The 23,339-nt window shown below is 46.4% G+C and overlaps 1 protein-coding gene across 2 annotated transcripts in view; it reads left to right on the top strand.

Annotated features, from left to right (window-relative positions):
* Positions 1-23,339, top strand: part of CACNA2D2 (calcium voltage-gated channel auxiliary subunit alpha2delta 2) — a 2,156,122-nt gene that overhangs the window by 542,993 nt on the left and 1,589,790 nt on the right. For both annotated transcript variants that reach the window (XM_069644058.1, XM_069644057.1), the window contains exon 3: positions 22,431-22,547. In XM_069644058.1, coding sequence (XP_069500159.1) covers positions 22,431-22,547 — 117 coding nt within the window. The remainder of the gene's footprint in view (positions 1-22,430; positions 22,548-23,339) is intronic.

The following is a 23,339-nucleotide window of genomic DNA, read 5'->3' as shown; positions in this document are numbered from 1 at the left end:
CCTTTGTTAACCTCTGCAGCCAGGCCCTGTGTGGGCCTGTTTGAAGTACAGTCTCTTAGTATGTTAATAGCTGCCACCAGCTGAAGGGCCTAACGAGAGAGCAGGCAGATCCATGGAGCCTTTGTTAGTTAATCAGACAGTCCATGACAGGGGTAAGGTTGGCCCTCCGCCTTCCTGAAGATGACATTGTGCACAACTGGCTTTCACATTCCAATTAAATATGACAGGGCAGACTCTGCCTGTATGCTGTGTCCACCCAGAGTACACAGGTCTATGCGTTTGTTGTGTTGTGAGCATAGAAAAATGTGTGTGGATTAGACACACACATTTTCCTGAGGTTGGTCGACCATCATTCCATTTAACTAAACATTTCCAAAAGCCCAGGCGACGCACATCCACTATGTGAATAGTCGAAATCCACACAATTATTTCTGTTATGTATTTATTTTTTATTTGTATAGTGCACAGCAGCCCAAAGGCTTGAGTAATTACTCAAGCTGTGTTACGTTTTAAATTCAGGCAAGCAAAAAGTTAGAATAGTCGATAGCTCACATGGACGTGTGGAATGACAGGCCAATTTTTCGTGTTATCCCTAAGAGATACAGTTGGTGTCAGATGCAGGCTTACAGTAATGTGGGGACAGGTATGGTCCAATCTGGACTCGGGGTGGGGGGGGGCTTGTCAACACAGAAGCCTCTAATGCACATAAACTATTTAGATATTCTATGCTTGCAGGGTCCTCTGAGGTCCATTTTGTTATTAAAAAAAAAATCCCACTACTTCATTCAATTGTTGGTTGATAACCGTGTAGGCTTCAGTTATATAAACAGGTTGCATGAACAAGATCTTGGGCATTTTCAGACCTGGTCATTCAGTACTTAGAGTTTTGCTTCAAGTCACATCTAAAGGTTCAGGTGGAGTTCCTTTGGGGGAAGAACAATACGTTTCTCTCGCCACTGGAGACATATCAGTGATTGTAGCAGTCACCCCACTTAGGGTGGAGTACTGTGCCAGTAATAGCCCACCATCCCTTTTCTATTTCAATGGAAGGACCCACAACAAAAAGGAACAGTGGTAGTGCTGTTCTGCTAAGCCTTTCTAAATTGTTGCCCATGATTATTGTTCTGGTTCTTATCCTGAATGAGCCATCTGAACGGGACTATTCTTTATAGGTGACTTGACCAGCAGCAGACAATTCGCCTCTACCTCCTACTAATCAAGTAATAGTTCCGCCTCCCAGCTTTGTTACTCTTTAATGAAGGTGCTTTAGGTGTAAACCAGCAGAGAGGTCTTCCTAAACTGCAGAATGACCAGTGCTGTGGCCAGCAAATAAGGAAACTGCCTTCTGCAAGTGTGCACCTTTCTTGACAAAAGGCATCAGGGCTGTGTGCTGTAGGTGAGCATTTGGAGAATGCAAATATGTGTTACTGAAAATATGAGGTCTACCCATGCCTCTTTATGGAAATTATAGCCATGTAAATTTGCTGACTACACTATTTCGTGTGCATAGGAGATTGGCTGTGCCTATTAATGACATTGCCCAGACTGTGTTTTTCTGTTACACAGTCTGTTACCTGAAGGTCTCTCCCTGTCTAGTCCCCGGGGATCGGTCATCCAGGTGGCCAGGACAAGGCCATCGCTATTGGATCCAGTTCCTGGGGTTGGTCCAGTGCGGGAGGATCACCTGGAGGGGGGGGGTCCTTGGGGAGTGGAAATGGGACACCGACAGGTGGGATGCGGTATCCCCTTTCTTATAATATCTTTCTTTTCCTCATCCTACCACGTAGGATATTCAGAAAATCTACCCCCCCCCTTTCCAACACAAACAATTTCTCAAGACTGTAACTAACAACGGACTAACACCAGAGCCGTTTACCTGATATGTCCCAAAACAAGGTCAGGCAAAGTCGGGCAATTGACCAGAACTACACACACACCTGGTGGCCCTTCCTCTTCCTCACAGGGATAAAAGGTGGGGCACAAGAGCACACTATGAGCAAGGCAAACCGCACAACGAGGCAGCTATTCCAGGGCAGGAATTCAAGGGGAGACAAAAAACAGGGAGAACCGAAGGGACAACAAGGAGAAAAGTGCCCTTGGCATTTTCAGTCCAGACCCACAAAGCCTCCCTGAAAGGAATCATTAGACCGCAAACGCCAACAATACCCAACGTCTGCTGTAGCAGATGTCAATGGTGCATTGAGCCCTCCTACACTGATAACCAAGGCAGGGAGAGACGCCAGCCACCGTGGTACCGTCCTTGACTCCAGAGACGAGAAAAGCCAAGTGGTTCATTGCAGCCGGTGAGTCAGAGGGATAACTGGTAAGAAAGCGAACTGTATTGAGTGAAAGTTGCAAGTGGCAAAATAAGGGACATTGAGGAACTGTTAACATTGCAAGGGGATAAACCCAGCTGCAGAGGGGTCCAGTTCCACATGGGTGCTCACTCAAAAGCCTCTAGCTGAAAACTCCCTTTTTGTTTAATCTAGTGATACCAAAAGGCCCTAGGAGAGCCGCAAAGAAAAGGTCTAAGTGGTCATACAGGGGTCGAGTAAAATCCTTTCTACAGTCTAAAGTCTTTGAGGCGTACCCAAGGAGAAAGTTGAGAGAAAGCCTGACTGGGGGCTGCAAAGTATAAACTGGCAAAAGTGAACCCGAATGAGGGATGCCTGCAGAACAGGTTGAAGCATGATGTCCCAATGAACATTTTTTGGGCAAGAGTGAACCCGATCGAGATATGTCCACAGTGGATTTTTTTAAAAGACATTGAGACTTGTGAACACAACAGGTGAATTATTTTGAATAAAAGCCATAGTGAACCCAACAGAGGGTGGCTTACATTCAAGAAGGGTCTGAACCCAGAAGAGGGGGATCCTGTGGTGAAAAGTTGCCACCCTTGATGATATATACAGTATATACATTATATCTCGTATATCTGGAAAATAACCTTTTGTTTTCTTATTTTGAAGTGAAAAGCCATAGTGAACCTGACGGAAGGAGGCTAACATTCAAGAAGGGTCTGAACCCAGAAGAGGAGAATCCTGGGGTGAAGAATCATCACCAAATGTGCAATCAGAAATAAACTTTTATTCGTTATTTTGAAAGCATCAGGTTCTTGGAGGCAAGAGACTATTTGTAAAGAGACTTAACCACCGAAGATCCTGATACCAGATAACAGAACTGTAGCCTCCTTCTGGAAAAGCCCAAGAGTGTGCTGTGCTCAGGAGTCCCGCCTTGTCTTGTGCTCAAAATGTGGGGAAGTGATATCCCCGACTATAACATCCTGATTTATCATTTGTGAACACTTCTTTCTTTTCTTATTAACACTATCCAACACTCTTTTTTTGTACTTGGCTATAAGGATTGGCAATCGTTTTTTTTTATTTTAGTATAGGCCCTTTTATTTGACAAGACGCCACTCGAACTACCTTATTATTATTTGATGGTCGTAGTTTGCTTCCATATTAGATTTAGGTATAAATTAAATGTTTTTTAACCCATTTTTACAGTTTTATAAACACCCTTGAACTGTGATCACTTGTGTCTGTCTTTACTGTTGCCACCATGAGTGCCTTTCACAGGACAGTGGCAACACATGTTGCTGGATTATGTGGCGACTGGCCTTTCCTCTTACTACACAATGGGTGTCTGCGACTGGTCATGCCTTCCACTGAGTACGTTGTGCCTGTGGTTGTCCATGTGGAGGCTGTCATTATGTCCTGTCGCTGATCATAGGGGTGTCACTACATTTACTCTCCATGTGGAGGTTATTTCAGCTGTACCTTGACCATGAACAAATGAAAAATGTACATAGAAAACCAAGGTGTAGCTTAATATTTGAAGAAAAATACTACATTTAGAAACATACAGGTCTACGTTTAAAAAATACACATGTAAACATGCAGACAGAAATGTTTGAAAAGTAAAAGCTAAATCATACTTGACTGGGGTCTTAGCTTCAAGGGTACTGTTAGCTGGCAACAAACTATAAACAGCGATGTGTGCTTGGAGAAGAAAAAGAAAATCAGAAACAGTTCCTACTCTGCATGGTTAGCAGCAGTAATTCCCAGCAACAGGCAAAGCAGCTGAGGGACTGCAGATGCAAGCCTCTGATCGGCAACCGGGCAAGCTCCCAATATAAGGGACTGCAGATGCAAGCCTCTGATTGGCAACCGGGAAGCTCCCAGTATGAGGGACTGCAGATGCAAGCCCTTGATTGGCAACTGGGCAAGCTCCCAGTATGAGGGACTGCAGATGCAAGCCTCTGATTTGCAACCGGTCAAGCTCCCAGCATGAGGGACTGCAGATGCAAGCCTCTGATTGGCAACTGGGCAAGCTCCCAGTATGAGGGACTGCAGATGCAAGCCTCTGATTCGCAACCGGGCAAGCTCCCAGTATGAGGGACTGCAGATGCAAGCCACTGATTGGCAACCGGGCAAGCTCCCAGTATAAGGAACTGCAGATGCAAGCCTCTGATTGGCAACCGGGCAAGATCCCAGTATGAGGGACTGCAGATGCAAGCCTCTGATTGGCAACCGGGCAAGATCCCAGTATGAGGGACTGCAGATGCAATCCTCTGATTGGCAATCGAGCAAGCTTCTAGTATGAGGGACTCCAGATGCAAGCCCCCGGTATAATACAATGAACACGTGTTGTTAGCTCACAGCACTGTTTCCTTTTTGTTTAAACCTCTTCTTTTTGCTTCATCTTGGACGCCCTCCTATGGCCTCATATAGCCCCTGCACGTGTATATGATTCGGGGCCATTTATGTCTGGTCAGTAAAGACTGATCAATGGAGCTTTTTCACCCCAATTTCCACCCTCTGCTCTCCCAGCAGTGGACTATATTCGGCTGCATTTAAAAATGGCGTTTGCTTTGGGATATATGTTGCATCTTGCACTGTTTCTCCATAATGATTCTCATCGTTCCCATATCGTGGTCTGTTTACGTCCCTCCTCACCGCTTGCTCTGTTATGTTATGTTGACTTATACAGCGCACTCCTACCAACCAGGGGCAGTCTCCAGGTGCTCAATGTACATAATGGGTCACCAAACACTGCCCAGAGGTACGAATTTGCCTGGTTGTAGGTCACAGGCAAGGCAGATCCTGTGCACGGTCAGGTTAGGTAGGTCACCAGGCCTGCCAGCAATATTTGTATGTCAGCTGTCAGCTCAAAGCCAGCAAGGCAGTCTCTTTATGCCCCCCTCCCCTGGGAATTCCCTGGTACCTCCCCACCCCCCTCAACCCCTGCGAATGCTCTGTGATCCCTCACCCGGCAGCAGCAATAGAAATCTGACAGTCTCGGGCAATGCCAATCCCTGAGTGCTCCTTGCAGAAGCCGACACTGAGAGTCCTATGCTAGAGAGGCACTCTTATTGCTTGACCACCCACCTGCACCCTCGCTACACTTCCTAATGAAGAGAGTAAGAGGCAAAGACTGAGCGTCCACTCATAGCTGGTGGACAACCGCCCTTTATATTGGGTGGAGGGGCTGTGTCTGGCAGATGGAGACTATCACCTCTTCCCGCCATGAATGCAGTGGGGTTCTATGTAATGTAATGTAATGTATGCTAACTTATAAAGCGCTGCAAAGACCCGAAGGCATCAAGGCGCTGAGCAGAAAACTGCAAGAGAGGGAGGCATGGGTGCAGACTCAGAACAAACAAGTTTTCAGTTGCCTTGGAAAGGCAGATAGTGCCCGAGTGCTCCTGATATGCAGCAGAAGTGCATTCCACAACGTGGAAGCCAGCACTGAAAAGGATCTGCCACCCATCCGGGTGAGCTGGAAGCGAGTAACAGTCAACAGGAACCTATCAGCCGAGCGAAGGTATCTCTTAGGCTGGTGACGAGTGAGACTTGACTGAAGAAACGAGGCCCCAGTAGAGTGAATGGGCCGATGGGCGATGCACAAAATCTTGAACTCAACCCGGGACTTAACAGGGAGCCAGTGAAGGCGCTGCAGGAGGTCTCGTGAGTGAGCATGTCTTGGGCCATTTAGGGCTAGCCTAACTGCCACATTCTGTAAGATTTAAAGTTGCTGGTTGGCCCAAATAGATGCCATTGCAGTAGGCAACGGCACCCATGATGGAGGCGGTGACGATTTTGCTCCTAGCGCTACTGGGAAGAAATGGAAGCGCCTTCCTCAATATCTTAAGTTTAGCAACTTTCTATGTGAATTCTTTCTGAAAGTTCTGAGGTGATCATAAGGGAATTCAAAGAAAGGTCACCACTTCATTTTCTATCCTGCTCCTGCAGGTGGAAACATGCCTGTACACATTTGAGGGTGTTTAGATGGAGGTTTCTATGGCGGCAACCGAAGGACCCGAAACATCAGGCTGCGCTCTCAAAAGAAGTACAGCAACGATGCTGTTCGTGAGACCATGTGTCCAGGGGGCGTTCAGGTTTTCATTTTGTTTTGGAAGAGGAGTAGTGTGCTCTACTACAAGAGCTGCTGGCAGACCATTCCTTAAGGAGGGGACACACCTGCAGAGCCTCTGCTGTCTAATCTTAGATCAGCGGCTCTTTCCTCCTTCATTGGTAGTCCACAAACATTGCTTTCAGACCTTGCATTTGGACGTCTGCCTGTAGTTAGATGGACAGGCTTTCAAATGTTGATGTGGGGCCCCGGCAGTCACCAATTACGCTCTTCTGTAGTGAAATAATAATGCTATTGCTTGAGGGGGCTTGGCGGCTTAATGCGTTGGCTTACTTAAGTACATTTTCAATTATTTGTTTAATTAAAATCGGTCAAGAAATTGCAGATCCTCATAAATATGAAGTTAATTATATCATGCCTTATAAATATATAATATTAAATCCATTAAAAAATAGTTATTGTTTACTTTGCTGCATTTGACAGACAACCCATATAACCCTTGTACATAGATTGTGCCGTACTTTACGTGCACGCGGAAGCTCTGCTAATCCACAATAACCAGTCTCCAGCTCATACACTTTCACATTCCTCTAACAAACCAACCAGCCAACCAACCAACGTGGACACACACTGGGACACTTCTCTACTGACTTAAGAGCTGACCTGACATGCACCGGCAGACACTCGTGAACTATGGACTCTCTTTATGAATCAGACATACAGAAGTGTGATACAAGAGACCCTCTCCATCACCATACCAAAACACCAAAGTATCCCTCCTTAAACTACCGCCTGAAGTTATCCCTCTCCAACGACCTGCTGAATACAGATGAACACATGCTCACACATTCCAACCAACTCCCCTTTTCCCAAGCTAACCTGAGGGACACAGCACATACTTGCACACCCTGGCCTCAACATTCTCCCAGAATCCTTATAGGGGTGTTCACAAGCCGTACACCCTCTGACACCATATTTGATGCCCACATTGAATCCTCCTACATGTGCACATCATTCCCACTAATACATCCCACACACATTCACAGACCCATGCACTGCCTCTCGACCACCCTTTTAAACTTAAGTTACCACACCCAGCAATGATACTGCAAACTTGACACATAAAACCACAACTACAGCTCGGTTAGCCTTCATAAGGGAATTAAGCTGTACAGTGATCTAGAAAGCTAGGAAAAAAACATGCGTCCAGCCTAGGCAACCTACAGTACCCTGATGAATCACACTTTTTGTGCATAACTGAAACATGGTTCTCTGATGACTGTGTTCTAATAATGCACAAGGATATCAAATTAGGATATAAATTGCGAGAGAGCTGGAAGACAAGCAATTGAATATCTAAACAGATAAACGCCAAAGCACAAACTGGCTTTCAATTGGAGGCCTATGCATCTCTACTGTGCAAACTCCCACTCCGAACCATTTGCTCCTCACTCTTCATGTGCAGACCCTCACACCCAATCTCAGGGTGCAGACACCTTCTACAATGACACCCTTATCTTTATCCAGGGCCACATCCACTATCATGGAAGACTGTAGGCTGATTCGACCAACCACACCCTCTGACGCGCTCAACAGTGGAGAATATTGAAAGGCTTGAACTCCAACAACTGGTGATGGCCCACACACTCATTGGGTCAATTTCTAGACCTCTTCTGTTCCAAAGGACTGCTCAGCATTGCGTCCCTCACACCATCCAGTGGGCTGAGTTCCTTGCCATCTCTTTAAAAACATTATACCCTGATTCCACCTTACATTCACCCTGACTGCACTCCAAACCAAGGTTCTCTCCAAAGATGCACAAACACACACACCTACACCCTCCTGAGTTTGATGATCAGCTTTGTGGTGTTAATTCCAGTGCCAGGACACATTTTCTTTTCTATTCATATAGCAGTTGTTGACCAAATTCATACCAGTCTCTAAACCGGCTGCAAGCGGCGTGTATTAAACCATGTATATTGATATCCAGAAGAACTAGCAGACCTGATGACAGGAGCCTTTTCAGGCTTCTGTGTCAGAGTTTGAGACGGGAATCGCTGCGGGTATCAGGCGGCAAGACGGTTCAGTGCGCGAAGCAGGAGGAAAGGCTGCAGGCTCGCCTACACGGCAGCTTGGGGTCAGGAACCATTGTCTCATTGCTATTCAGTGGTTCTGAAGCACTGGTTGAGGCATCTCCAGTTTCTTTCAGCGAATGCGGCTAGACACCAGTCAGTAATGCAGTCATTTGCGGATCGAGAAACTTGACTGGCTCGTAAAATGTCCTTTAAAGCGGACAGTGGTAGATGCTTGTCGAGGCACTTCTCTCAGCTTCTTCAATGGTCTTGTGTCATTCTGCAAAGTGGATGGCCCAAAGGTGGGGAGTGTATTGCAGGCAACAGCCTTGTCCTTGGTTGTAGGTTCAGAGACCTTCTGGCTCTCACTGTCAATGGAGCTTTCTGCAGAGCCCTGCAGGGCAGTGAGTTATTCTTTCCTCCTTCTTTTGGAGTATTCAGATGATCTGCCTAAATAGGGGCTCAGCCCTCTTTTAAATACAAGTGGACCACAGTGATTGTTGTAGGCTAAGCCTACCTTAATGAACCAATCCTGGGGTTCCTACCAACAATCTCTTTATGGATGAGGTCATAACCAGAGTGCTTTGCAACAGGAAAGATAAAGGGGTGAAAACATGAACAAGGTCTCCCCCAGAACTAAAATGGCAGAATCCATTTCTTAACAGAAGGACTCTGGACTCACTCCCTTGTGTTACTAAACCCACCCATCTTCCTGTATATTGTGTTCAAAGGGTCTCTCTGGTTAATGGTGCTTTCTATGTGGTCTCTGTTAAAGTGGCAGGTCTCACTTGAAGCTGCGGCAAGACCAGACGCTCTGGCTCCTGCAATCCACATTCTCATACCTTATAAATGGGGTCCCCCTAGTCGGATGGCCTACTGTCAACAACAGTCACAGACATGACGGCTCACTGTCATTGATACTGAGGGTGAGAGCTGGCTTCAGGTTGACAGTTACATATGAAAGGTTGTTGGGTTTCCTTTCTCCTTTGTTACCCCCTGCAGCCAGGCCCCATGTGGGCCTGTCTGAAGAACCCTCTATGGGTATGTTCATAGCTGCCACCAGCTGCAGGGCCTAACAAAAGAGCAGGGAGGATCCAAGGGGCCTTTGTTAGTCAATCAGGCTGGCCATGTCAGGGGAAAGGTTGGCCCTCTCTCTTCCTTGAGATGACTTGGTGCATCCTGGCTGTCACATTCAAACTAAATATGACTGGGCAGACTGTGTCTGTAGGCTGTGTCTGCCCATAGTACACAGGGTCTATGCATTTGCCATGTTGTCAGCATAGGAACGTGTGTGTGAATTAGCCCCACACCTTTTTCTGAGGTTGGTCTACCATCATTCTTTTTAATTAGAAATTTCAAAAAGTCCAGGTGAGTGCACGCCCACCATGCGGATGGTCGAATTTGTCAGTTTATTTTTGTGGTCCCTTGATAGAAAACGGCTCTTAGCCGGGGTTTTGCCTATTGTGTCTTCCTGAGAGACCCAGCTAATTTGATGTGGTCTTGTAGTCATAAACGTACCATTGCCTGCGAGTCGATTGTGTGCTTCCTATCACCTGGAGCCATCCCTGAGCCAAATGCAGTGCCCATCATATCTTTATCTGTGACAGAGGTGCTGCAAAACAGCAAATTAATTTAAATGTAAGGTTAGAAAATAGCCTATTTGTGCCCTCAGATGATCCTTATGGACTATATTCTGTGCCCCATTTCTAAATCTCCTTTGGCCTCATTAACTAAGACGTTGTGTAGAACAGCTGGGCCTTCTGGCAACATTCTTAAACGCATTTATTGCATCACCATTTCCTTTCATTGACTATCTTGCAGCTGTAGACCCTTTGCCTCTGGCTGGGAGATCCCAGTCTCCTGGCAGCAATGAGCAAGCTGCACGGAGGCAGCAATTTCTAGCCTCGGTGCAGCTGGAGAATAGTCTGGCACCTCCATAGAGTTGAATGTATGTATTTATATATTTATATAGCACCGAAAGCCTGCGGGCATTGGGGCGCTAGAACAAAAACACAATAGACGGTCCATAAAACACAATACAAAGTTCAGGAGTTGGGCAGAATGGGAGGGACGGTGTCATGAAAGGTTCAGAGGAGGTTATTGAGTGTTAAGGCTTTTCTGAATAGTTCCGAAAGTTTACAACCAAAGCATTCCACTTTACTACCAAATGGGGAACCAGGTTTTCATTAAAACAACAGTGTTCGGCTTTACAATAAACGATGCCAACCCTGGGGCAAAACCGAGTTTAAAGAAAATGTACTTATCATTCCATTTACATCCCTGGGGCTTACAAAACCGCTTCCAGGCATGACAGTGTCCTGCACAAACGACTCTTTGCTTTCTATACACAGCAAATAGAAGTGTTTCCATCCGTTATCAAAGCCCACCTAAATAGATATTAATTACCAGACGTTGTGTTTATCATTGTGCTGTCTGGGGAAAGCCTGCCAAAGCAGATTTAATATATTTTTCGCAATCTCTATTGATTGGTCGTTATTCTTCCAACAGCAGAGAATAGTTGGCCATGTGTGAGCTGAACGTAATGGTTGATGGTAGAACCCCCGCTTTACCCATTCATGCCTGCAAGAGTGAATATTACACTTCTGTGTATTGCCCTTTTAGATACAGTAGGAAAGGGCTCTTCCACAGTACCTCACCACTAGCAAGTGTGGTTGGAGGTTTTGAGTGCCATCAGGGAATCCTCTCGAGAGTTCCTAGTGTCCACTCTACTGCAAGGGGTGGGCGATCGCTCTGCAAGGAAATAGACCATTGTCTAGCGAGGTAGGCCAAGAATCGGGATATCCATGAACATTTCGAGAAAAAGCAACGCATGGAGAAATTAATTTTCTGGACCGAAAAACGAAAATTACCTTTTGATTTTTTAACTTTAAAAAAAAGATAATCCTAAAATACTTACCATTTTTGGTTAAAAAAAAAACTTTGGTCATTTATCCTTTTTTTGCATTCGCTTTTTTCTACAGATGCCCAAGAATCAGGCTAAGCACCCCACTCCCTAAGGATCTATACTGACTATCTCTTCGAGCACACATGTTCAAGAAACCTGCATCAGCTTTAAGGTGGTCACACCAAAACAGTGCTCCGTCTGGCCGAGAGACTCACCATCTCTGCAGCCAGCACACCACCAGGGGAGGGACCTGCTGCAGGGGGTCTCCCATCCACCATGTTTGATGGTACAAAAAACAAAAATCCTTTTGGTAAGCATGACCTACATAGGAAGCCCAAAACAAATCAAGGTTGTTTTGTACGCTTTTCGGGGAGCTTTGTTCTAACTTGACAAATTTTGATTTCTCTCATGCAACCCCTTCAAGATGTTTGTTGGGGGCCTAGATTAGGAGGTAAGTAGAAGGGCTTTGCCTTCTGTGTCTTCATGGGCGTGGTTTACTCCCCTAAAAAAATAACTCCTTTGGGAATGAGAATTCGATTTTCACTCCCTAAAATAGTTTCATTCGCAACTTCAATACTATGGAGTAAAATACTCCTGCTTCAATACTCCTGCTTCAAAACCGGAGAAGAGCAGGACTGGCAGCAAGAACACTGAGGAGTTGGAAGCCCAGGCCTCCGGACACCCTTAAATGCCACCCCGCCCTGCCAAATATGTCCGCCCCGCACCCATTCAAGCCCTTCCTCCTGCTCCTGAAAGCCACCTAGACCTTCCATCGATGCCATCACTGGTCTACCAACCTGGTTGCCCCTTCAGTTAGAGGTTAATTGCATTTGATCGTAAAAGAGGAATGCCAAGGACTGTTGAAAGACAAAACTCTAGCATTTTCACCTCAAATACTCTGGTGTTTCCTTAATCGACATAACTCTATTTATATCCATGTTTCATCTTTGACCTTAATGTCTGTATTAAAGTGCATAGCAGTGCTGTTATGAACCTTGCATCCACCAGAAACTCGGGAACATTTGGGTTCTGGGCTTGGCCTAGGCTGCCTAAAGTAATCCAAGCCCACATAAACGTACTGTCCAGTTTATGGCCGTTTTGCGTTTTGTGTTTGCAAAAAATAAATGCTTAATTTTATATTTTCTGTTGCACTGTGAAATTTCCAAAATCCAGCTAAAAAGAAAATAAATGTAGCATTTTATCAATCCACCACAAATGTTGCATAGTGTGAATGCGGTCAGATTATTGTGAAATTCTAATATAACCACAAAAACTCAGCCCATCGTGTCCTCACTGTCATCTGCTCCCCTCCCTCTACCTCTCATTGGCCCTCCTTGGCTGCCCCTTCTCCCCTCCTCCGCTCATCCCTCTCTCCTGTCACACCTGAGGAGGTATCCTGACAAGTCCGGTCTATGACAGTCTCATCAAAACAGGTGTCTCCCTACTTCTCCAGAACCATTAAGGACAACATTGACACTTGCGCTCCACCCTTGGCCGATCTCTGCATTCACTCCTTTGCCACTGGAGTTTTCCCCTCTCCTCTCAAGCACTCCCTTGTGCACCAATTGCACAAAAAGCCTTCTGCTGACCCCTGCTTCCCGGCAAACTATCGCCCAATTTCTATTACTCCTTTCCTGGGCAAACTGCTGGAGAAATTGGCTGTCTCACAGCTAATCCTCCACACTCAATCTGTTGGTTGTCTCCAAGACCATCAGTCTGGCTTCAGACTAGCCAGAGGCACAGAACATGCTCTCCTGAACACCTGTAAAGACTTGCTCTCTAACCTTGACACTAACTGACCCCTGCTCCCGCTTTTCCCCTTTCACTCTGGCCGGTCTCCCTTGGCCCTGTTCCCTCACCCACTTGTGAGGCAAAAAGAACATTGGGTCATCTTCGACCCCACTCTCTCCTTCTCTCCACACATCATGTGACTAAAAAGTCCCATTTCCAACTGCACCTCCTCAGAGGTATTATACCTTTTCTCACCTTCCCCTAGAAGCTCACTGTCTCCAGAACCCTGGTTCTGTCTAGGATTGACTACTGGAACAGCCTCTTTCTTAATCTACCTAACTCCTCCCTATACCCTCTGCAACTCATGCAAGAAATTCCCACAAGACTTATCCTTGGCCTCAAGCCCAGGGGCCACATCTCTCTGGCTCTGAAATTCCATTGTCCGAAAGGCTTTCTGGAGCTGGGACCCACACAATTCGTACCAAAACTCTCTTCCTGAGTACCTTCCATCCAGAGTCCTCCACTCATCCACTTCAAATTCTCTACAGGTGAGTTGCTTCTCCAAACAGAGACTGCGTGGTAGATGTCTTTCCTCTGCAGGTGCCTCCCTCTGGAATGGCCACACTGCCACTCTCCACCTTTTTCCAGACCTTCTTAAGTTTAAGAAGCTCCTCAAGACCTTCCTTTTCTCCTCTTCCTTCTCTCTGCCTCTCCCCTGCTAACCTTTCCCCACCTCCTTCTCTCTGCCTTCCCTCTGCTTTCCTTCCCTTCCTCCTGTTACGTTGCCTGGCTGCCTGGTGCTCTTCTGAGTCATATAGGACACCTGGCCACCCCCTGAACATTCCCTAGCACTTGCCTTCGGGCCCTCCTGCACTGCCACCTGGCCTTCCTAGCACCTCATGGGCATATTCCCCTTGGAGGCCCTGCCTTCCTTCACTTTACTGAGAGCACAGTTCCACTAGGTGCCTTTCTCCCCCTCCCCGTCCCATGCACTTCTTTTCTAGGCACTTGCACAATCTAAATGATACTAGGCCTAGTAAGATCGTTTGTCTTGTCCTCCTCTGTTTTCCCCCTGTCTGTCTGATTATGCCTTGATACACTTGTGTATAGGTGCATTATAAATAACCTATCAATGAATCAATCAATCCCTAGTGCCCTCCCTTCATGTCCCCAAGGAGAAAACCCCTATTGAAATGAAGTGATTTTGTCTGTAAGTGATTGTTTTCAATCAGGAAGGGGTGCAGCAGGAAAAGAGACCTGCAGTGCATAGATATACGTTTATTTGCTACCTGAAGCATCCGTGCCCCCCAAATTCTACAGTTTCTGTTTGCAGTACTTACCTTTTGTTATGTCAATGTTTGAAGTCAATGTCACATACCCTGGGGATCTGCAAAGCAGGCTTGCAGGCTTTACCCTGGGAGGGCCTGGATAAGGTGGAAGACAGGATGTCTTGACTTCTCTAGCCATTATCCCAGTCAACTCTTCGAAACAATGTATGATTTTAAAAAAAAGCATACTTCACTACCACAGCCACTTGGTGCTCTCTGGTTACACTCTAAGGCACTGTCCAGACAGCAGGAATTTCGACTATCTGCACGGGGAGTGCGCTCACCTGGGCTTTTTTTTTATTTTTTAATAATGAAAATGAATGATGGGAGATCAGCGTCTGGGATATGTGAGGCCATTCCATGAACATTTCATCTGCTTCCTGCACAAAATGCCCAGTCATGTGTGCTCCGGGAAAGCACAGCCTACAGGCACCGTCTTCTCCTGTCATATTCAACTGGAATGTGACAGTCCCGGGTACATCAAAACATCTCAAGAAGGGGGAAAGGCACACCTTCCTCCAGCCATGATCAGCCTAATTCAAATATGAAAGACCCATGGATCTGCTTTCCCTTTGTCTAATCTGGCTCTTGGCAGTGCATACTAATGCGATAATTGAGGCAAGCCTGAAGGGGATTGGTAGCTGGATAGACAACATACCCCTTTGGTATGCAGTGTGTCAACTTGAAGCTAGTTCCCACCTCTCTTTATGAAAGGCAGTGAATGACCTGTCTGGATCCAGCAGTTACCGCAGGTGTCCCTCCAGAGCAGACCGCTTTCAGAGGGAAGTATGTGCTTTGGGGGAGACAAGAAGTCTGCTCTCGCCACATACTTCAAGGGAAGCCTGTGCTTCAATCAAGAGTCACAGAGGGCTCAGTTAACCAGATAGACACTTTGATCTACAACAGACTGGAAGATGGGTCAGACTTAGGTATGTGTTGTCACCCATTGTCTGTCCAGTTGCGAGCATTTTGGTCCTTACCTCATGCATAACACAAGATTGTTGGTGGGAATCCAGGATTGGTTCATTAAGGTGGGCTTATCATGCACCAATTACTGGGGACCATTTGGCTTTAAAAGAGGGCTGAACCCCTCACTTAGCAGATCATCCAATGACTTTGAAAGGAGTAAGAAGGACTAATTTGGACCCCGGCTGAAGGTAGTCTACCTTACATCTTCCACCAGTGAAGGAAGGACAGGATTTCCAAGAGGGAAGCAAGATCCCTCACCTAAACATCTCCCAGGGAACAGAGGGAGATTCGGACTCAGAGGACCCATCCAGCAGCTTCAGAACCGGTACCCAGCCAGCATACAGCGTGCCCTGCTAGGTTCTGCCAGCAAGCGTCCTAGGTTGGAAGTGCCGGAGAGTATTTGAAATAAGGGCAAGGCTGTTGCCTGAAAACACTCTTGTGAGCTTTGGGCCATCCGCTTTTAAAAGGAGACAAGCCCTGCGTAGAAGCTAGGTGGAGCACCACAGAAGCATCATCCAGGGTCCATCTTTTAAGGACATTTTTGAAACAGCTGAGTCCTCACACTGCATCAAGCTGCACCACTGACTGTTGTCACACCGCAGTCAGCGGAGCCATCCAATACAGCTCGAGAAGCATTCCAGATCTGCCAACCAGCACAGAGACAAGGATACTTGGCCCCGACCCACAGTGCCGGACATCCTGCAGATGTCCGTCCAGCTGCGCTTCCCGGGTTGCCTGCCGCGTGGTACCAGCAGCCGTTTCCTGCCACTAACTCTGTCTCAAGGGCTGAAAAGCTCCCTGGAGCTGCCTTGACGCTGTCAAGCACCAAGAACTTCTTCAGCACCAGGTACATTGTGGTTCTGCCCAACTTGTCCTTCTCTAAAAGCCCCTAGAGACTGTTACGTCCCTGTGCCCCCTTGGTGTGGGAACCAAATAATCTTGAACAGTAAGACTGATTACTTTATCAACTACCCTCCTGTTAGTATCCAGAGTGCATACCTTTCCTATGTGAAACTGTCTGTCGTATGTGCTCTGGGTGGGTTGTATTTGTAGTGTGCTAGCACTGTCTGTTGTAGTAATAATAAAGTAGATATATTGATGCAACCTTGACCGGACAGTCCCTTTTATTATTGGGTAATAATTGTATTTTGGCTGTGTTGCAACTAACCAATGATCCACGACCTTGGGGGAGATAAGCCTTCCTTTCTGTCCACGTTACCAAAATTGGACAAGGAGGTTTATCATTTACTTCTTTTTCCAATCTGTTTGGATCCCTTCTGGCGTATTAGAGGTTTGGGGCTGATTGACGGTTTAGAAACCAATATTCATCCATGGACCACTGGTGCCCCGGAAGTTGATTCATCACCATAGATACCACCACTGTTTGCACATGGGGCAAAGGTGCAGCTCCCGAATGTGCACCTGGCAAAGGGTGTCTGTTTTTTCTTCACAGTACACTGAGCTGGCAAGAAAAAGACTCTGCACCTGCACCCTGGCTATAACCCACACCTGCATGCGTGGTCGAACCCTACAATCGTGCTGTTGAAATGGAACATGTTGCTTCTCTGTTGCACGTTGACGCGCTATTAAAGCAGGGCATTTCTGCGGCTTTTCAGTGACAGCCCTGGTATTGGGTGCACACTAATACCTAAGTGGGGGCCAGGCGAATGCCTCGCGCAGTGGTTACCCTTGGTAGCAGAATCCACGCAATCCGAGCAGAGCGCGCCAATAGAGTCTGCTCCGCTCTACAAAGGCCCCCCGCCCCCCTTTGCTTTGTGCTCGGGCAGCCTTTCTGTAATTACTGATGATGAAAGGAGTCTGCCTTCAAGAGCAAATTATGTTTTGTTAAGCTACAATGCGGGGAAATCAATCACGAGCGATGCTTCTCCGGCTGAAACTTTCAAAACATGGGCTCCCATCATTCTCATCCCGAGTATGTGGTGTCTGCTTGGCATTGACTGGAGCTCTCTCTGTGCACGTGCGCGGGCACATGCTCACACGCACAGTGAGGCAACTGCACACAACCTGCCACGTATATAGACGTCCCAAGGACTCTGACAGTTGAAGCGAGGACTTTTTTCACTAGTGAGGAGGCAAAGGAAAAGCGGAAAGCGAGGGCTTGTTTGTTACTTTACTATACTTGTGAGAATGTAGTTGAAATACAACCTAATAGTGTGGTGGACAAAAGTAGGTCCTCAATGAGATAACAAAAAGTTTGATCGTGTTATGGGCTAATTTACTATTCCGAGGACGTACATTATACGGTACTATTTGATTTGGCTGAATAGATTTTACGAAGTAGATTTCGTTGAGGGTTTTTATTTTTTTATTTGTTTACTGGTTGATTTTGCTGCAAATATGAGGGGGGCGACCCCCTGAACCCTCCTAACATCCTACATTAATGATTTGCCTAACCCACCTTCCACATATAATTGCAGCAAAATCCGATGAAAACAATTCGGATGGATCTACTTCGATGGAATCTGCTGCGGCGAAAACTCCTGATTCGTACTTCGCGCATAGCTGGGCTCTGCATCCTCGGTTCCCCAGATGTTTCGGATTATGATTTCCATAATCCCTCGCCAGTTATTATGCTGGCTGAGGTTTATCCTAGTTCTAATGCAAAACTTCTGGAGAACCAACGTTTGTAGGTCCCTGATCTATAGCCATACACCAGAATTAAGGGGGCCAAAAAGGAAATGTTTTGCCCAGAATGTTAAAGGCCAGGTCCTCACAAGTACAGAAATGCCAGTACGGACTTGCATTCACACACGGACCCACACCAGAAATCTTGAGTTGTCCGATGTGAGGTTTGAGTAGCATATGCCATCCTTGATTTTCTCATTGCATTCTGCTTATTGTAATAATTAATTCTAAATGGTAAAAGCACCAACGTGCATAAATAAAGCAGGGGAAAAATTAAATATTAACAGTTGAGTTGAAAAATATTTGAGATTTCGGATACAATTGCATATACACGTGTTTGTGCTCCACCTCCGCATATACAATCATACAGGGTGGCAAATAAATGATAACGCTTGTGCACATTCTGGCACACTACACACTATTTGAGGGGTCTCTTCTAACACATTTATGTGAAGAAATGACTACTGCTCTGCCGGAGTACAGGGATGACTACTACTAAACCATTACTAATCCCAATCCTAAAGGTGAAACAAGGAAGTAATATACCTCCTTTCCCTCTTTTGGCACTGTAGGCCAAGGACGGGCTACTCTTCAGTAGGGACGAGCTAGCACAGACGCACATAACCAGTCCAAGCAACAATAGTCCTGTGGCACCCAGAAAAGGAATGTCCAGCCAACGACTTTAATTAAACTAAAAATACAAACGCAATAATCAACAACACTAGAACACGTCTGCAAATGTATGCAGACTTTATAATAAAAGGGCCAACTCCAGGTCTGAAGACTGGAGTGCACAGGCAATAATTTCAGCAGAAATGAGAAGTTTAATGAAGATGCCTTTTAGAAATGTAGAGAGTGGGGTCTTACTAATGACTTGGGCAGGGGTGGACTGGGAACCTAAAGAGGCCCTGGAAATAATGCTCCAAGTAGCCCCATATTACACATTTTCAGCAATCCCAACACTTTTTTGAGAAAATGTAAAAGTAAAATAGGTTACCACACAAAAGAGGCCCAGGGTGCAGAGGCCTACTGGGAAATCTCCAGAGTTCCGATAGGTCAGTCCACCCCTGGAGTTGGGCACTATAAAGAAGGTGCTGGGGGCACGCTCATTCTTGGGGCTCAACATCATTGAGCCAAGCTTCTAGTTGCTTTGCAATGGGTCAAGTTGGCATTGAGATAGTTCAAGTCTATTGTTCCTAATGGGGCTTAGGCGTTGAGACAGTGGAGTAGAGTTGGGTCACCCAGCAACCAGATGCAAGTACCAGCTCTGGCACTGTTTGCCCACCGCCCTCCTGTCCAAAATTGTAAAAGTTAGAAGCATTGTCCATTGAGGCAGCTAGGCTTCCCTTATTGTAAGCAGGGACATTTGAAAATAGGTGACACTGCACACACCTATTTCGGACAACATAAAAACATAAAGAAATGCTTACATTGCACACAACATATAAAACATAGAACATAACTCCCTGACATGAGAAATATCCAGGGTCTCCAGGAAGGGGGGGGTCCTTGTTCGACACTTCTCAGACAGTAAGTGTACAAGCAAGCACTTATGGGGCTGTCTCCTCTAGTAAGCAGGTTCCTGGTAGCAGTGGTCTCAGCACAGCTTCTTTAGTCTGCCAATCACCTCACATATTCCCCGGAGATGGTTTGAGGGAAGGGCTTGCACATTTCTTGGAAGTCCTTTTCTTCTCTATAGCAGAGAATGTTGGGGAAGACTGTCCACCCAACACATTTCCAGGTGAAAACCCTTCTTCTGTATTCCAAAGATGACACTACAGTGAGAGAGTGGTCTCACCCCTTAAATAGGTAATTTGCTACAGTGTATTGCTCACCTTGCAGCCTACGCTTAAAGGTCCAGTGCTGGCTGCTGTGTTCAGAGCCTTCTGTCCAATGTCAGTCTGAGAGTGCTTTGTCTTCAGGTGGTGGCAAGGGGGCACAGGAAGTGGGAGAGCCCTGGGAGAATCCAAGGTGTTGGGACCCTTTCGGGAACTATTGCTTCGCTCCTAACTACTCTAAGACCACCCTCTCATCTCTACTGTCTGTATTGCATTAAATACTATTTGGTAATTACCACCCTTGTTTGTGCTCTCCATTGTCCTTGTAGGACTCCCCTCTGAAGTAGTGGTTGCCAGCTAATGCCATGCAGAAATGTCCTGTCTTTTGGAGAAGGAGGCAAGCCTTCCCAGATATATTAAACTTGGTTTTCCCTGGGCCATGCCCAAATTGTTGTTTCAGGAGAAATCCATTCCTAGATACTAAAACATACGGCCTGTCAGTAAAATGAGTGGTTAGCAACCAAGGTGACAATGACATGACGCCAATAGGTTTTGGGCATTATAATTGCTGATTCCAAGCTGTCACCATGTCAAAACTAGTAATGGATTATGTTAAAATTTTAATCTGCTACCAGGCTTTGAGAGCACACAATAATCGAATTTTGGATCAGAGCTGCCCATAGGTAAATGACAAACAGGCTCAGCAGAGTCAGACAGGGGGACTACACCGATCAGAACAGTGCATTATGTAAGTGAGATCTAGTTAGCAGTTCTCACTTCCAAAGAGAGGATTAACTGCATTTTGTATTAAAATCAAAATAGTTCAGCTATTCCACACTCACAGATGGCATTCTGCCAGTATCATGTTCTTTCATACAAATGTGTTTGTGCATACAAACACGTTTACAGAAAATGTCACACATACAGGCACAGACAAATCCTGTTTTGCAATGGCATTTCCAAATATAAGTGTCACACATCATTTATCTGCAGCATACAGAATACAATTTACTCCAACATCCTTTTCAGTCAAACTAGAAAACACTCATGCAACGTGTGTGTACACACATGAAAGCACACACACACACTCACAAACATTTACATTACTTTAATTTTATTAACATGTTCTATTGGACTACATTGTGAGAAAGCGGCTTCAAATTGCAAGTGTTGAAGGGGTTTCTGAGAACATAGTTGTGCAACAAATTCAGATCCTGGCCTATTCAAAAGTGGGTGTCTAGGGAAATCATGAAAACTGCGGAATGAAGCATAGGACACAATTCAGGCAGTGGGCAGGTGAGCTCCCAAAGGCGAGGCAAAGGGAAGAAGACAATACCTCAGGTGGGCGGTTCTGTTTCGTGGCCAGAGTTTAAGGTCTCTCTTGAATCTTTTGTGGCACTGGTGTTGTCAAAGGCTCAAAGCAGTTTGTTTAAAATGCCATGAGTCTGGATGATGGGCCTCTTTCCTCCGATACAGGATTTCTTGAATCTAGTGCTGCTTAGAAGCTATGGAGGAGGTAAATGATTTTGGTGGGGAGTATAACTTGAAGAGAGTGTTCAGGTAATAGAGCCCTATGTTGTGAGTTGCCTAAATGGTGAGGCATAAGGTAGGAAGGAGGTTGTGTGTCTATAGGAAGACAGTTCAGTGATCCCATACAGGGGGAGATATCTTTTGGCCTTGTGGGTGAGTCTAACAGCGCAATTCTAGGCCAGGTGTTTAGAGGCTTCTGTGAGCATAATAATTCAATTACCCAGATAATGTCAACGTAGGAATTCAACCAGTACATTTCTTTGTTGAAATTCCAAGAGGGGGTGATGTTTTGGAGTAAGTACAGTTGATAATTTCTGTATCTCTTCCCCCTCCTGTGCTCTGTGTAACTCTTCCCCCTCCTGTGCTCTGTGTAACTCTTCCCCCTCCTGTGCGCTGTGTAACTCTTCCTCCTCCTGTGCACTGTGTCATTCTTTCCCCTCCTGTGCACTGTGTCACTCTTTCCCCTCCTGTGCGCTGTGGAACTCTTCCTCCTGTGCACTGTGGAACTCTTCCCCCTCCCATGCGCTGTAGAACTCTTCCCCCTCCTGTGCAACTCTTCCCCCTCCTGCGAGTTCTGTAACTCTCCCCCCAACATGTGTGCTGTGTAACTCTTCCCCCCCTCCTGTGTGCTGTGTAACTCTTCCCCCCCCTCCTGTGCGCTGTGTAACTCTTCCCCCCTCCTGTGCGCTGTGTAACTCTTCCCCCCCTCCTGTGCGCTGTGTAACTCTTCCCCCCCTCCTGTGCGCTGTGTAACTCTTCCCCCCCCTCACCTGTGCGCTGTGTAACTCTTCCCTCACCTGTGCGCTGTGTAACTCTTCCCTCCTGGGTGTCTATATTGACCCATACCATTAATCTGGTACTAGAGTAACACTCTCAATTTACACAAGTGCTCACAAGTGACTTAGTTAGTAGTGTTCACTTAAGCAGAAATATTACTCGCACAGTACGTTGCTTTTTTAAACAAAACTGAACAGTTGACTTCAGAGTGCCAGCTATCATTTTGAGGAGTGAGTTTGTGTTATCTTGCTTTACAGTGACCAGTCCTTGCTGTGCACTCCTTTAACGCCGTGATTGTTTTGTTTTTTTTCCCCAGATCTACAATGAGAACTTGCACCTGTTTGAAGTGAAGGAGAACATCCCACGGAAGGTGGTGGAGAAAGTGGCAGGAGACATCCAGAGCCTCCTGGCCAAGAAGGTGCGGGCTCTGAAGGTAAGACTTCACTGCCTGTTATCTACCCGAAAAGTGATGGAGGCATGACGTCGTCGGCAATATTCCCGACTTGCGCTGTACATCGCCATACCTTAGTAATGACACAAACAGTATTGACCTAACCCAGTATGAACCACTAACCCTGAGATAAGCCTTACATGGAGTGCGAGCTGTAATGGAAGCCAGACTCTGGACGAGTGGGACGTTCGCTGTGATAGGTTTGCCAGATTCGCATGGTAGCAGGGAGTTAAGCACTTAATTAATTAGAGCGCCGCTGCTGGTTTTGCGGCAGCACTCTATTTAGCTGTGGCTGAGGGGCGTCAGGGGAGCGAGTGGGGGGGGGTGCTACATTTTTTTGAGTGCCCTGGGCTCTGCCAAAGCAAAGGCCGGCCCTGATAATAGCATAGAGCTGTGATGAACACTGACCAGAATGATGCCAAGCTGCCCAGCTACATGGACTGATTTTATGAGTGCAGCGAGTGCTGCCTACCCGGCGCAGCTCCCTGAGGGGACTTGCTGGTCTGCCCGTTTATGTCATGGTTGCTCGTCCTTAGGTTGACTTTGTCTTCCGGTCTACGGGACCCCAGTGGTGATCCCTAGTTTCTGTGGTATCTGGCTTCCTCTGTTCCTGTTTGTATGTGGGTTGCCTGTGAGTGTGATGTTAGAGCCTGTGAGGCCATTTGCGGAATGTAAGTGAATACAGAATGTGCCCGCCCCTGGTGTTCCATTGGCGACAGTTGGGGCACCGGCGGGTCTTCTTAGAGTTACTTTGTTCTTACTTAACATGGAACT

Source organism: Ambystoma mexicanum, chromosome 2p (assembly GCF_040938575.1).
Source record: "Ambystoma mexicanum isolate Mex_15411 chromosome 2p, UKY_AmexF1_1, whole genome shotgun sequence".
NCBI classification, from domain to species: Eukaryota; Metazoa; Chordata; class Amphibia; order Caudata; family Ambystomatidae; genus Ambystoma; species Ambystoma mexicanum.
Note: the sequence above shows the minus strand (reverse complement) of the source record. Positions and strands in the feature narration are given on the sequence as shown.